General features: G+C 33.4%; 1 protein-coding gene across 1 annotated transcript in view; it reads left to right on the top strand.

Annotated features, from left to right (window-relative positions):
- The window catches only part of LOC149785516 (uncharacterized), an 86,564-nt gene that overhangs the window by 24,172 nt on the left and 46,940 nt on the right, over nt 1-15,452 (top strand). Inside the window, exons 5-9 of the mRNA XM_089979318.1 lie at nt 1,896-2,132; nt 7,348-7,446; nt 10,502-10,603; nt 12,120-12,218; nt 15,275-15,337. Coding sequence (XP_089835444.1) covers nt 1,896-2,132; nt 7,348-7,446; nt 10,502-10,603; nt 12,120-12,218; nt 15,275-15,337 — 600 coding nt within the window. The remainder of the gene's footprint in view (nt 1-1,895; nt 2,133-7,347; nt 7,447-10,501; nt 10,604-12,119; nt 12,219-15,274; nt 15,338-15,452) is intronic.

Raw genomic sequence — 15,452 nt, forward strand, 5'->3', positions numbered from 1 at the left:
CAGACAAATGGGGTTGTCAGCTGATATTGTATCAACAGTGAAATCAATGCAATGGCAAATACACTTATCCAGATCTTTGATTAAACAGTACATCTTCATTATTAGAGTCTACACTTGAGGTCGTAAGCACAGTTACAATAACAACAATGACCCAGATCTACTGGCACAGACCTGTGCCATCACAGTTTGCAATTTAGTATATGTTATAAACAGTTATAGTTGCTAATGTTTGGAGCAGATGTTAGTTGTCAGTTAATTTAATTAATGGAATGCTTTGTACTGTATTTGGTTATAACATGAAAATGAAATGGAACAAAGTGCCCTACCGAAGGACTAACCGGGCTGCCATCCAAGGCTGGCAGTGGGTTGGTATCAGACCTCTGAGCCATGGATTATGAGTCTGATACTGTATCTATTGAGCTGAAAATGGCTCCTTTGAGTACATTTTCATCAGATTACAAATACAGCTCCTCTTAAAATAAGAATCCATTTAAATTAATTTCCCTAGTGTGAAAACTAAGAGCTGAGAACAGAAACTATGGAAAAATAATTTGGAAGTCTCCACGAAAGACAGAATGTTCATTATATTTTCAAAATAGTGTTATGTATATATACTTTAATTGTTTGTCTGTTAGTTTTAAATTTTGTTATGTCATTACATGTTATTGTAATGTAACATTGTTTGCTGGACTTGACCTTGTCCAGCATTGAGTTAATTTCTGCTTGACCTGATAGACTTTTTTAAAATTTTTTTAAAATTTCATTTATGTAAACAACTAATAATAGCTTCATTATTCTCTATGTGTATGAGTTTATTAACCAAATTATTATTCAGGTAAACATGCTGATTTGGGTCAGGGTTTTGGAGATTCCAAAGTGAATTTTATCGGCTATTGTGTTGTAAGTAAACAAGGCTTATTTGATCATTCTAGAAGGTTATTTTCCATTAGGTAATGGTTGCTTTTAGTAAATGCTAATATGTGACCTGGGGTCAAGTAGAGAACTATATAATCTTGTGACTGTCAGGATTTTGCCAGTCGTGCTTTAACATCTAGCACTTTAAGTTGTACATGTATTATGTTGTGACCAGTTTGGGCTGAATTTTATTTTCTTCAAATTATAGAATTCAAGTGATTATTTTCTCTGGAAATACAAAAGTGCTCAGACAAAATTCTTGGATAAAGACATTCATTGGAATTTATACTGAATTCAATCCTGCAATAATATTTCTATGATGCAACAAGAGACTGTTGACACACCAGTACTTTGTAGGCTATAACAGACATGTTATCACCTTCAATTTTGGATCTCTTCGGGACATGAACTGAGTTTTATTCAGGACTTTTTTTTGCTAGGACTTGTGTCTTTAATTCAAAGATTATTCCTGGAATTAATTCACAATACTGTAAGTTCTTTTTTTCTCATTTTTCACTTTGTATTCTAGAAAAATAAATTATTTGTTAAATTTTACAACGCTTGTTTTCTTCACCCTTTTCTGTTACTTATTTTAAGAGCATAGACTTGTAACAATAGGCTGTAAGTTGTGTGACAAATTTCCAACCTGAATTTCTCTATAGACCCCTATGCAGCTGTCAGGCAGTCACCTGCCTATACTTTGGATTTTGGTACACAAAAGGGGGGAGGAGGTTACTTCCATAAGACAATTTTATGGGTAATATGCTGCAATATTGCCGGTCAATAAAGACCCTATTTATCAATATTATCTGTCCAAAAGACCCCTTTTTTCAATATTGCCTGTCCAAAAAGATCAAATATTGTCAATATGTTCTTGCAAAACTCAAATGTGTCACAGCCTCTTTTTACCTCCACATCTCTGAGTTTCAGAGCTATACGGTGTGAGTGATATTCATGTATGCATATAAACTATCTTTCAGGTGGCTGGTGCCCATTGTGACCAATGGTGTATGGAGGGTCATGGACCAAGCCGCTGTCCAAAGGAATACAGTGCCACAAGTCAGGCTCAAGACAAAGGAATGTTACGCCTGAAAAATCTGCTGGATGCCATTCATCACAGAAACTACAAGCCAGGCACTGGACTGACTGAACCGGCAGTTGAAAATCACATGCCACACCCACCAACTCAAAGAGAACATAAACCTCACATACATAGGGTACTGTGAATTTATTTATTTTCATGGGTATTAATTTTCATGGTTTTTTGAAGAAAAAACAATTTTGGCAGTGGTATATAAATTCAGGGATTGGGCAAGTGGTTCTGTTATTTCCACAATGGAATCATGGTTTGTTGGGTCTAATTATGTTCATGGTTTGTAGTAACCACAAAATTCATGAAAATTGGTACCCCATGACAAATAGTGAAATTATTTTCTGCTGATCAGCTCTTGTGTGTTACTGTTTTATCATGTTGCAATGTACATTCTTGTATATTCAGCTCTTGATAATTTGGAGTTTACAGGGAAAATTTACCCAAAAATTTTGAACAAAAATGAGGGTCAAGCCAACTTGAATTTTTTATGCCATGTAGAAATAGCCTGCCTCTGTGTATTAATTTATTACCATGCCGTCTCAAGCTCAGAGAAACTTAATTGTCAAGGTGCGACTATTTAATGTCAATTACACATAGCCTGCATTAAGCTTGGTCTGTGGGTGTTGGTCTATGTCATGGTTTGATTTGTACCATGTGACTGACAACTGGTGGTAGGCAGATGGATCTCAATAATTGATCAGTTTAAATGTGGGATTCTAGAATGGAAATGAGATGATAACTTTTTTCCCTCACCTATATAAACATGGGAGACCTTAGTGTAACTTTTTCAGCATTGATGGGAATGGTTTGATCATCAACATTAAGATTCTATGTTAAAGTTTATTTAAGTACGATAAGACACTAACATTTTGTGGAAAGTTTGTTTTTGATATAACAAAGTAATTGGATGAAAGAACATTTTTAGCTCACCTGTCCATAAGGCTAAATGAGTATGTGGTATGTTCATTCATTGTAATCATCCATCAGTGTGACTTATATTGATTTAATCAATGTGAATAAAAATAGAAACTCAAAAATGTAAACAATCAGCTTATCAATATACAGAGGTGATTGTGAATGGGCACAAAAGGACATTACATTTTGTAGTGGACACAATCGGCTGGGATGTGAGTTCATGGACTCGGTCAATACACAGTCGCCTGTAGTCAGTCTAAACTCCATTCAAAAGGCAAATATGTGTATTTGTATGTGATGTAAATAAAATATATTCATAGCATGTACGCTGTATCCACAATATACCACTTGTTTTGCAGGCCTCATTTCCTTTTAATGAAAAATGTATACATTTCGTGGTATATCATTGATACAGCGTACATACTGTGCACAGATTCTGCTGATACACCATTATTTTGGTCAGAAATATGTGTCTTTAAATCATTTATAAATAATCAAAATAAAATATGTCATAAAACACAACCTTGCCTTACCTTGGTTGGGCAGTTAAATATTTCTATCAAAGCTATTTGGTGTTTTCACACAATATTTAACATTTGCATATATTGGTTTTGGTATAATAAGCATTTTAGTACTATTTTCATTTACTAACATAAAATAAGTGAGTTTCTGTCATGTCGATATGGACAAATGCTTTTTGATAATCAACATAATAATAATAGCAATAATAACCGTATTTGGACTGTTCATCGAGCTTTCATAGTTGTACACTCCACTATTGGCTGTATGAATGCACACATGACACTCATAAGGGTATTGTCCAGAAATAGTTTTTAAATCATCAGATGTCAAACCATCACACTTTGCATGCATCAAACACTTGCACTTATCACAAATAAAGGAACCAACAGCACAACTAAGTCCACATACACAACAAAGTTCGTTTTTTGTCCTTTTCGAGCAGAATCACTAGGAATTTTGGAATCTAAACTTGTTAAATATAAAAAAGAAATATAATTTAGAGATATGTAAAATATATCTGATAAAGCTAACACAGAGTCACTCTTTTATTGATATACCAATATTTACATGTCCCCTTAGTATAAATAGGCATCATTTGGCATGTTGCATGCTTTTAATTGGTTAGTTATTCAAAGATATACAGGTGTTTCATTTTTGGGGTTTACTTTTCAAGTTAGGAATGATAACATTACTTTCTGTGATGACGTTGCATGATTTTGTCTGCCATCTTATGACACTGAGTGCCTGTGTGAAAAATAGCCATTTCTGTCGATAATTCACAGAATATATATATATATATATAAAGAAAACATTTGGTTATGATTTTATGATTTTGTCAGGTTTTGTGTGCCTTTGTTATGCTTTGTTAAACATCAACACACTTGTTGAGTTTGCCAACATATGTTTGATAACTCAATAAGACATACTTAAAGATACAGCATTTCATTTCCATAGTTTATCCAAGTAACTCATAAAAATACAAAACATTTCAAATTTGATTTTGTCTGACTCTGTTATTATTCAAATTAATTAATCTCGCGATTTGTGGTCTATTAATGGGGTACATGTATAACCCTCGTCTTTCAGTTTGCTTGATTTATTCATCAATCTGATATTGTAACATAAATACACCTTCCTAATATGACTTTTCTGGCTTTGTGTACCTTTGTTATGTTGTGTCAAAGATTGACACAAGTCGAGATAACAATTGATAACTCGTTATAACACATACTGGAAAATTGCATTTTCTGTCCATAATCAGTCAAAATAACAATTTATAAAATAATAAAAAACATTTCAAATATTACTGTGTCAAGACTTCATCAATACTTAATCATTGTTCGAATTTGAAATCTGTCGCCCAGTTTTTGGTAATCATTTTGGAATAATTATGTTGAAATCTAGTCTTTTGGTTTGGTTAACTTATTTACCAATATAATTAACAATATAAATACACTTGTGGTGATGGTCTTTGATGATCATGATAATGATGATACTCATGGTGTTGGTAGTGGTTTGACGGTAATGATAGTGGTGGTGGATATTGTGTTTTCATGATGAACATGATTTTGGTTGTGTTGATAAAAGTGATTTTGGTTGTGTTGATAAAAGTGATTTTGAATGTGTTGATAAAAGTGATTTTGAATGTGTTGATAAAAGTGATTTTGGTTGTGTTGATAAAAGTGATTTTGGTTGTGTTGATAAAAGTGATTTTGAATGTGTTGATAAAAGTGATTTTGGTTGCATTGATAAAAGTGATTTTGAATGTGTTGATAGTGTTGATAAAAGTGAGTTTGATTGTGCTGATAAAAGTGATTTTGGTTGTGTTGATAAAAGTGATTTTGGTTGTGTTGATAAAGGTGATTTTGAATGTGTTGATAAAAGTGATTTTGAATGTGTTGATAAAAGTGATTTTGGTTGCATTGATAAAAGTGATTTTGAATGTGTTGATAAAAGTGATTTTGGTTGTGTTGATAAAAGTGATTTTGAATGTGTTGATAAAAGTGATTTTGGTTGTGTTCATAAAAGTGATTTTGGTTGTGTTGATAAAAGTGATTTTGGTTGTGTTGATAAAAGTGATTTTGAATGTGTTGATAAAAGTGATTTTGGTTGCATTGATAAAAGTGATTTTGAATGTGTTGATAGTGTTGATAAAAGTGAGTTTGATTGTGCTGATAAAAGTGATTTTGGTTGTGTTGATAAAAGTGATTTTGGTTGTGTTGATAAAGGTGATTTTGAATGTGTTGATAAAAGTGATTTTGAATGTGTTGATTAAAGTGATTTTGGTTGTGTTGATAAAAGTTATTTTGGTTGTATTGATAAAAGTGATTTTGAATGTGTTGATAAAAGTGATTTTGGTTGTGTTGATAAAAGTGATTTTAAATGTATTGATAAAAATGATTTTGAATGTGTTGATAAAATGTTTTTGATTGTGTCAGTAAAAGTAATTTTGATTATGATAAAAGTGATTTTTATTGTGTTTTTGACAAAAGTAATTTTGGATTGTCTTGTAATTGTTAAACTGAAGTTCAGACACACGATAGGAAACTGACGTGTGTACAGTTTGCTTAGTAGGACATGTTACTAATTACCCATGATGCTCTACTGGTAAATGGAATTTATATACATAATTTGCCACCAAACTACTTTCGGGCAAACAGAAGAACATTGGAGTGCGAAGCTTACATTAAACTATATCCTTTACTTTTAGCATTTCTGCATTATTTGATAAAACTGGGAATGGTTGTCTACATATTGAAATTTAAAGCTGCCATGTTTGAAAGTTTGTCAGGAGTGGTGATTAAGACATGTTTACATAGGCTAGTTTTAAGCATTACACATTGCCTCACACTCACCTAACCTGCCCTATTCTAGCCATTAAAGAAACTAACCTTACTTTGCAGTTTTGTCTTTTTGTTGCTAAATGTACTGTATGTAGTATTTTCAGTTTGTGTAATAATTAACAGCATGTAACAGAATATACTTAGTTCTGTTTCCTTAAGGCACAAGGTTGATTATAAATTTTGATCTGGACAGAGTTGGGCACCTCCAAACAATGGGGTCAAATGGAGACAACTAGTTTATAGTTTACTGTTAATTTAAAAGGTTTCAATTTAATGCAGATACAAAATATCTAAAATCTTTTTTAGGATCAAAATTATAATATTATATATGTGAAGAAAAAAAACAATTCTGAGTACCAGTAACCTCAGAAAATAAAAGACAAATCCAACATCTCACATCAATAAAACTATTGCAATATCTTACCCCCCTCCAAAAAAAACTCTCTCAGTCTTAAAAGTACTTTGCATTTATGAAATGTACGGTAAAATTGTTAAATATCACTTGACTAAATAGTTATGACTGTTTTCTAATTAGATGGTAGAAAATCAAAGCAATTCCCCATGTTTGTCTAAAGGCCTGAAACAAGGGAAAGAGAGAAAACAGCCTGTTCTTTAGTTGCCTAGGGGTATGAATACTTAGGGAATGAGAGACTTGCCTTTTGCAAGCATAATTTCCAAGCTGAATTCTGGTGCAGCTTTTGTGCCTGAAAACAACAGTGGACTTGACACAAACCCGGCATCAACCAATCTGAAAATGTCACACAAAACATGTGGAATTATGAATCAAAAGGAAGTGAAATGTTTCCGATTTGGAGAAAATAAAAATTAACAAAGTTGAGCTCAGAGAGTTTTGAAAGTTAGACTTTATAAATGAAGTTATATTTATGAATGCGTTAGTGAAACAGGTGAAATTTTGAAGACTGTACAAGGTACATGATATCATTTGCAAGTTGAGTCGATGTTTAAATAACATAATAAAGTGGTATAATAATCAGTAATTGGGTCATTTCTGCCACATGTTTAACGGGTATGGGTCATATTTGTTTCTCCTTCTTGCAGCCATTGCCAATGGTCAGCACAACACATAAGAAAGAAGTTCGTCCTGCAGATATTGCTAGGTCCATTGTGCAGTCTCATGGAAGATTATATTCCTCAAAGGTAAGATGATGATGATTATGAAGATGCTGGTGACAAAGATGATTGTGGTGCTCATGTTGGTGGTAGTCTTTGATGACATTAATGGTGTTGGTAGTGGTGTGATGGTAATGATGGTGGTGGTGAATATTGATGAGGCACATGTGTTTAATTGGGTTGATAAAAGTGATTTTGATTGTGTATATTGATAAAGATCTTGAAGTTGATAATCACTGAATTAAAGTACTTTAAAAGGAATTTGCATTATCCAAATGAATGCTCACATAGTAGGAAATCAAAATGATATGCATGCAAAAGTAATAAGAATAAAAGAACAAGGCTAAATTTCCATGAGAGATTATTCTGCCTAAGATAGTAATCCTGTAAGATTGCTACCAGCTCAGAAACTTGACAGTCACATTGATAAGTCATAAAATTGTAAAAGAGAGAGAGAGAGAGAGAGAAAATTGTATTGGTCTGCTAAACAGGTAAGATAGTTTCATAGCATCTTGCAAATTTCTAGTTTAGGACACTAACAAATTACTATTTATGGATTCATAGATCCTTAATTCAGTGTAGACTTTTTTAGTAATGATGTTGATAATGATGATGATTATTATTATTATTATTATTATTATTATTATTATTATTAATTTTTACCACTATTATAATTCATGTAATAATAAGAAATATGCAATTGGTATCTCCTTTTATGGTGTTTTTTCATTGCCCAAAACATATAATGGTGTTAAGGTTGGGGAGCCTTGGATTCACCATTTTATTGCGTCTGACATTCAGTAGTATCACATCTGGGTTGACCCAGACATTAAACAGTGCCAAGTTTGGAAAGTGTTGGACTCACCATTTTATTTCCACAGACATAAAATGGTGTCAAGGATGGGAAGTTTACTCTCACCATTTTATTTCCCCAGGTATATAACACTGTCAAGGTTGGGAAGCCTTGAACTCACCATTTTATTTCCCCAGACACATATTGGTGTCAAGTTTGGGAAGTTTGAACTCACCATTTTATTTTTCCAGACATATAATGGTGTCAAGGTTGGGGTGACCTGAACTTAGCACTTTATTTCCCCTGACATAATGATGTCAAAATTTGGAGCCTTGAACTTACCATTTTATTTCCCCAGACATAGAATGATGTCAAAATTGGGGAATCTTGAACTCAAGTTTTATTTCCCTAGACATATAATGATGTCAAGGTTGGGGAACCTTGAACTCACCATTTTAGTTCCCCAGACATATAACAGTGTCATGGTTGGGAAGCCTTGAACTCACCATATTATTTCCTCAGACATATAACAGTGTCAAGGTTGGGGAACCTTAAACTCACCATTTTATTTCCCTAGACTTACAATTGTGTCAAGCTTGGGAAACACTGAACTCACCATTTTATTTCCATAGATATCTAACAATGTCAAGATTTTTGGAGTCTTGAACTCACCATTTTATTTCCATAGATATCTAACAATGTCAAGATTTGGAGTCTTGAACTCACCATTTTATTTCCATAGATATCTAACAATGTCAAGATTTGGAGTCTTGAACTCACCATTTTATTTCTATAGATATCTAACAATGTCAAGATTTGGAGTCTTGAACTCACCATTTTATTTCCATAGATATCTAACAATGTCAAGATTTGGAGTCTTGAACTCACCATTTACAGATTATGTACATTGAGAATCAATTCTACATAGTACATGTATGTTGTAAATTAAATATTCAACTGTAATTCAACAAATCTGCTTCTGTTATTGTCTGAGACTTAAAAAATGACATGAAAAATGAAACAAAAAATCGGAGGGATATAGTTGACATTTGAATTTGATGCCTTTTCCCCCTCTACACACACACACACTGTTTATTTAATTTCATGATTTTTTAATCTATCCTCTCTATCCCTCTATTCATCTTCTTTCCATGAATATTTTCACACTGGACAGAAAGCAATCATACCAAATCTACAAGCCTATTGTAAAAAAAATAAAAAATAAATATCTTCCATGTTACGGGGGCCCTGATTGGAGGAGTGGTCTAAAGCGCTCACCATTCTGGATCACTGCAATCACACCTATGTCTAAGTGAGTTTGAGTCCAAGGCTCGGCTAGCATGGGTACATGGGAAAGCCGGTCAGTAGCTTCTCATGGGTCGGTGGTTCTTCCCTGGGTTTTCCAGGGTTCTTCCTCCACCAGTTATACTGGCTGCCATGTATAGCCTATCTTGTGCTGAAAAATGGCGTTAAACCCTAGAACAACAACAACAACAACAACTTCCCTGTTACTGTTGACATGAGCAGAATTGTTTTCTGATAAAAAATGTTTAACTTGAATTCCTTCTTAAAATGTTAAACATTAGGTAGTTCATTGAAACAGCTGGATCAATAAATGTATTGCTTCAGTAACAAAATAAATAAATTATAAGATCATTTTATTGTTTCTCATTAACAATTCCCCAAAAAAATTAAATTGATTATTACACCCATTCTTAATCCAATCTAAATCATCATATAAATATAGTTAACAGTTTTCACAGCATTTTTGCATAGTCAACAGACCGCTCCTGTGGCCTTGTGGTTAGGGCATCTGTCCTGGATGTGGGAGGTCGAGGGTTAAAACCCTGGCCAAGTCATACCAAAGACTTCTAAAAATGGTACTAACAGCTGTCTCATTAGGCACTCAGCATTAAGAGGTTAGTGTTAGAGCAGGTCAGCCTGGTGTCAGGATAATGTGATTGGTTGGGACATCATGCTAAATGTCTGCAGCATGATGTCCAAGTGCTAGAAATCACAATAAACTGCCACACTACAGACATCATAGCGATATGTCTGAAAAATTGTTAAAGCTACATTAAAGTCAAAATTACACACACACACACACACACACATACACATAGTCAGCATAGATTACTTAATAACTTTTCTGATTTTATTGCCAAAAAAATGAACAAAATTCTGTGCAAAAGTTTAAACTGGAACCATCCTAATTTTAGTGCAATGTTCTTTATTTATTTATTTTATTTTATTTTCATTTCTTCTTTCATCTTTGATTTCCTGGTGCAGACTGGTGGAAGTTTGCTACATATGAGTATAGAGAGAGATCAGCCCCAGGTTTACGTGTATGTTTTTGCTCATGCTGGTGTACCAGTCAATATTCAGGATGTGGTAAGTGTAAATCAATGGATGACTGTTATTTGGAGTACAGTAGTCTTGACTATGAGAATTTGGCAGTGTTATTATTGTTGTCAATTGAGCATTACTGCTGTCACATTAACAGTCCTCACAGTAAAATGAAAAAACTTACATTTTTTAGCAGCCCAAAAATTCCCCAATATGTTCCTGCTGATGTACTTTTTCAGATCTGTATATCAAAATCATTAAACTGTATATATTCTACTACTTTTTACTTTTGGACATGAAAACCTCCTACAGACATAACAAAATATTAAAAATCAGATTTGCAATACGTGCAACTGTAGAAACCCCATTCATGTCCCAAATTGGTACACATGTCAAGCAAGTTGCTTACAGGGGACTTTTGATACTTTGAATTTTCCACACAATAATATGGGAGGATGTAGCTTATATTAATGTGTCTGTCAATCAACATTGTCTCACTAGAGCACAACATTAAAAATTCAAAGTACATAATTAGCCAAACATGTTACAATCATGTAAAGCAAGTTGCTTACAGGTGACTTTTGATACTTAGAACTTTTCACAATAAATATTTTGTATGTTACCATGGAAACACAGTGTTGCATAAGTAGAACATACATTGTGAGTCATTAACCTATATTAGGGGTGCACAACCTTTGTTGGTCTAGGGACAGATTGCATTTTCTAAGACCATTCAAGGGTTGCAAACACGACACTACATGTTCTATACAACAACTACTTGGTAAATAAAATTAACGATAATAAATATTGTAATGAACTACTGATTGACATGAAGGTTTTATATAATTTTATTTTTAGTAACCAAATGGATTTCTAATTTCTTTAATATAATTACTGTTCACGTGCCAGATTTTCTGTGTTATTTTAATTTTCCCTGAGGGCCAGACAGAACAAAATATGGCCCGCAGGCCAGGGGTTGTGCACCCCTGGCCTATTTGGTACTTAAGCATAAGTAGTATAAGAATTGAGAGTACTTAACCACAGGGTACATTCAGTAGGAGTCTTCACATAAACAGGGGACCATGAACCACAGGGTACTTTCAATAATACTCTTTACATGAACAGGGGACCATGAACCACAGGGTACTTTCAATAGTACTCTTTACATAAACAGGGTACCATCAATCACAGGGTATTTCAATAAGGAGTCTTGACATAAACAGGGGACCATGAACCACAGAGTACTTTCAATAGGAGTCTTGGCATAAACAGGGGACCATAAACCACCAGGTGCTTTCAGTAGTACTCTTTACAATTAAACAGGGAACCATGGATCACAGGGTACATTCAGTAGGAGTCTTGACATAAACAGAGGTCCATGAACCACAGGGTACTTTCAATATTAAGTCTTTACAGAAACATAGAAGTCTTTACATAAACAGGGAACGATGGGATATGTCAGGGTACTTTCAGTAGAAGTCTTTACATAAACAGGAAACCATGGGATATGTCATCTTTAGATGACTTATGTTTTTATAAGGTCATGCTTTTTTCTTTTCAGAATGGTGACACCGCACTTCATCTTGCTGTCAGGCGAAAAAGGTTGGATCTTGTGGAAGCCCTTGTTCAATGTTGTGCAGATATTTCTTTAAGGAATAAGGTTTGATTTACCTAGAATTTTTTAATCACCATCCTTATATATATATATATATATATATATATATATATATATATATATATATATATATATATATATATATATATATATATATATACACACACACATATATATATATACACACACACACACACACACACACACATATATATATATACTTTTCTGAGTTTATCATGGTATAAACTGTCAGTTGCCGAATCACACAGCAAATAACGCCCGAAGGGCATTATGTAAGCTGTGTGAGTCGGCAACTGAAAAGTTTATACCATGATAAACTCAGAAAAAAGTTAAACTCTTATAATTGAAATTTCAATTATTTGTTATGTTATTTTGTTTGCATCATTACAAAATAGAAATCTTAAATGAGCGTAGTAATAAATGTTTGGGTTTTTCTGTTACGTAGCTATATATAGCACTTGGGATTGTCCTGCTTGATCGTAATAAGGTCATCATAATACCAGTCCTTCAACCAATGAAAGCCAAATTTATTCAATTATTTTTATAAAAAATGTAAAAATGTTGTTTTCCTTTAATTGCTTACTTCGTGTCTGCCTTAACTGGCGGTGTTTATCTTATGCTGTACATGTGACTCTATTTATAGAAGTGGAAAAGTAGTTCTCCTTGCAGTTCATACAGAAATGAACACAATTCATTTTGATCACATGGTAACATTCTGACCAATGGAAATGTTACATTCCTGTACCAGCTACTGCCATTGCAATTATGTAAAGAATAATCTGTGTTGTTAGGATGATAATTACTTAGATTGTAGCAGAGTGTTGTAAAAATGAGAGTTGCTTAGATTTTAGCAGATTCAGTGTTGTTAGACTGTGAATTACATAGATTTTAGAAGAGACTCGATGTTGTGAGACTGATAATTACTTCAATTTTATCATAATTGGTGTTGTTAAGCTAAAAATTACTTAGATTTTATCATAATCTGAGTCTTGTTTGGCTGAGAATTGCTTAGATTTTAGTGGAACTCAGTGATGATATTATTAGAATTTTAAAATTTATTACAAAATGATGATGATGATGATAATGATGATAATATGATGGCATCAATGATTTTGAAGGTGGTATCAATGGTCATATGGTGGTAATGATGATGATGATTGTGATGATAACTGGTGATGATAACCGTAATGATGAAATAAGTTACACTTGTAGCTTTATTCTGGTACAGATACACATTGGTACTAAGTATATGCTTAATCTGTCGTATTTATGTGGATGTTTGGGTCAGCTTGTCAAACAAGAGAATATTCATATTTACAGGAGGACCTTAGGGTCAGTAGAAAATGAAAAGTGTCACAATGCTTTGCATAATTGGTTTGTCACTGCATTTAATTTTGCAATGTATGGAAATTTAGTGCCAAAAATGTTCATTTAAAATCAGTGCTTGAATAGGTACTTTAAATCACAATATTGCATTGGAAATTGTTGCAGATATATTAAGATAACACAATTTTCAACAATTTCAACAATAACTCTCCTCTGATTTTTGCCGAAAACAAACTGCATGGTGGTTATTCCTTATTTAGTTTCCATTATGTAACTGTCAAAGAAATTCTGAATGAACTGAATCGACTTAATATATCAAAATATACAGGTCTGAAAGTAGCAAAAACTACCCCCCTCCAAAAAGCACCTCCTTCTTTTGACCTGACAACTATAGACCACTATCTGCTCTTTCGACAATTTCAAAACTCATTGAAAAATAAGTTTACAAGATAAATACTATATAAATATTTACCTTTTGATTGGTTCTCAGTCAGGTTTTAGATTTCATCACTCCTGTATTATTTCCCTTACTGACTTAACTGATAAGTGGTTGAATGATTGTATGAAGGTTAACTAATATACAGGTGTCCTAATTGTTGACCTCATGAAAGCTTTTGATGTTGTTAATCAGAAACTATTCCTACACAAACTCACACTGTTCAAATTTTGATAATGTTACTCAACACTGGATTGCATTATATCTCAATAACAGAACTGGACAGCTCCAATTTATCAACACTAAAGATCCTGTTTTGTATGAAGTTCCACAGGGGTCTGTAATCTGACCTCTTTTGTGTTTGTTATATCAGTAATGTACCTTTAATGATTGAGTCTTGTGACCCTGGTATGTATGCAGATGATTCATCATTGCATGCTTCCTCAAGCACCTACAAGACATTGAAGAAAATCAAAATGCTGACTTGATGAATGTGACTCATTGATGTCTAAATATATGAGAATCAACTGGAAGAAATTAAAACTAATGGTATTGATGAATTTAAGAATATAATAAAAGTAATGTAGATGAAACTTTATCTCGCTCCATGAATATATACAAAATTTATGTTTTGGAATATTTTGTCTCAGCTAATTGGTCTGTTAGGTGACAATGAATTATTTTATAATGGCAGTATCCTGATTGATAATGCTTTTACCATTTTGGGGCAGTTCATACAACAAAGAAATGATTGATAATGTAATATACTGGTACATTAGATATCACACTTACAGTTCATTGCTGTGTGTGTGATAAGAAGAGTGTGTGTGATTAGGATTGTTCACATAATTTTAACAATTTTTCAGTCATATCGGTACGATGTCTGCAGTCTGGCAGTTTATAGTGATGCCTAGCACTGGGGCATCATGCCGCAGACCTGTAGCTTGATGTCCCACCCAGTCGCATTATCCTGACACCAGGCCAACCAGTCCTACCACAAACCTCTTAATGCTGAGCGCCTAGTGAGGCAGCTGTTAGTACCAGTTTTGTAAGTCTTTGGTATGACTTGGCCGGGGATCGAACCCACGACCTCCTGCTTCAGAGGAGGACACGTGATAACAAGAAGCAAATATGATAATGTAATGTACATCAGACATCACATTTACAGTTCATTAAGCTGAATGTGTGCTAACAACAAGCAAATATTGTAATGTATTGTACATCAGATATATCACATTTACAGTTCGTTAAGCTGAATGTGTGCTAACAACAAGCAAATATTGTAATGTATTGTACATCAGATATATCACATTTACAGCTTGGACAGACACCCTTAGATGAGGCAGACCTAATTATACGACAATTCTTGAATATGTTTGAGGTATGTATAGCTGCATGACTTCATTTCTTATTTCAAATTCAATCCATCACTTTTAAAAGCATATCTTTTTGATGGTATCAATTATTATATTCATCAATTATTTTTGTTAATATGA

Source organism: Sinohyriopsis cumingii, chromosome 13 (assembly GCF_028554795.1).
Source record: "Sinohyriopsis cumingii isolate HCF-2022 chromosome 13, ASM2855479v2, whole genome shotgun sequence".
Lineage (NCBI taxonomy): Eukaryota > Metazoa > Mollusca > Bivalvia > Unionida > Unionidae > Sinohyriopsis > Sinohyriopsis cumingii.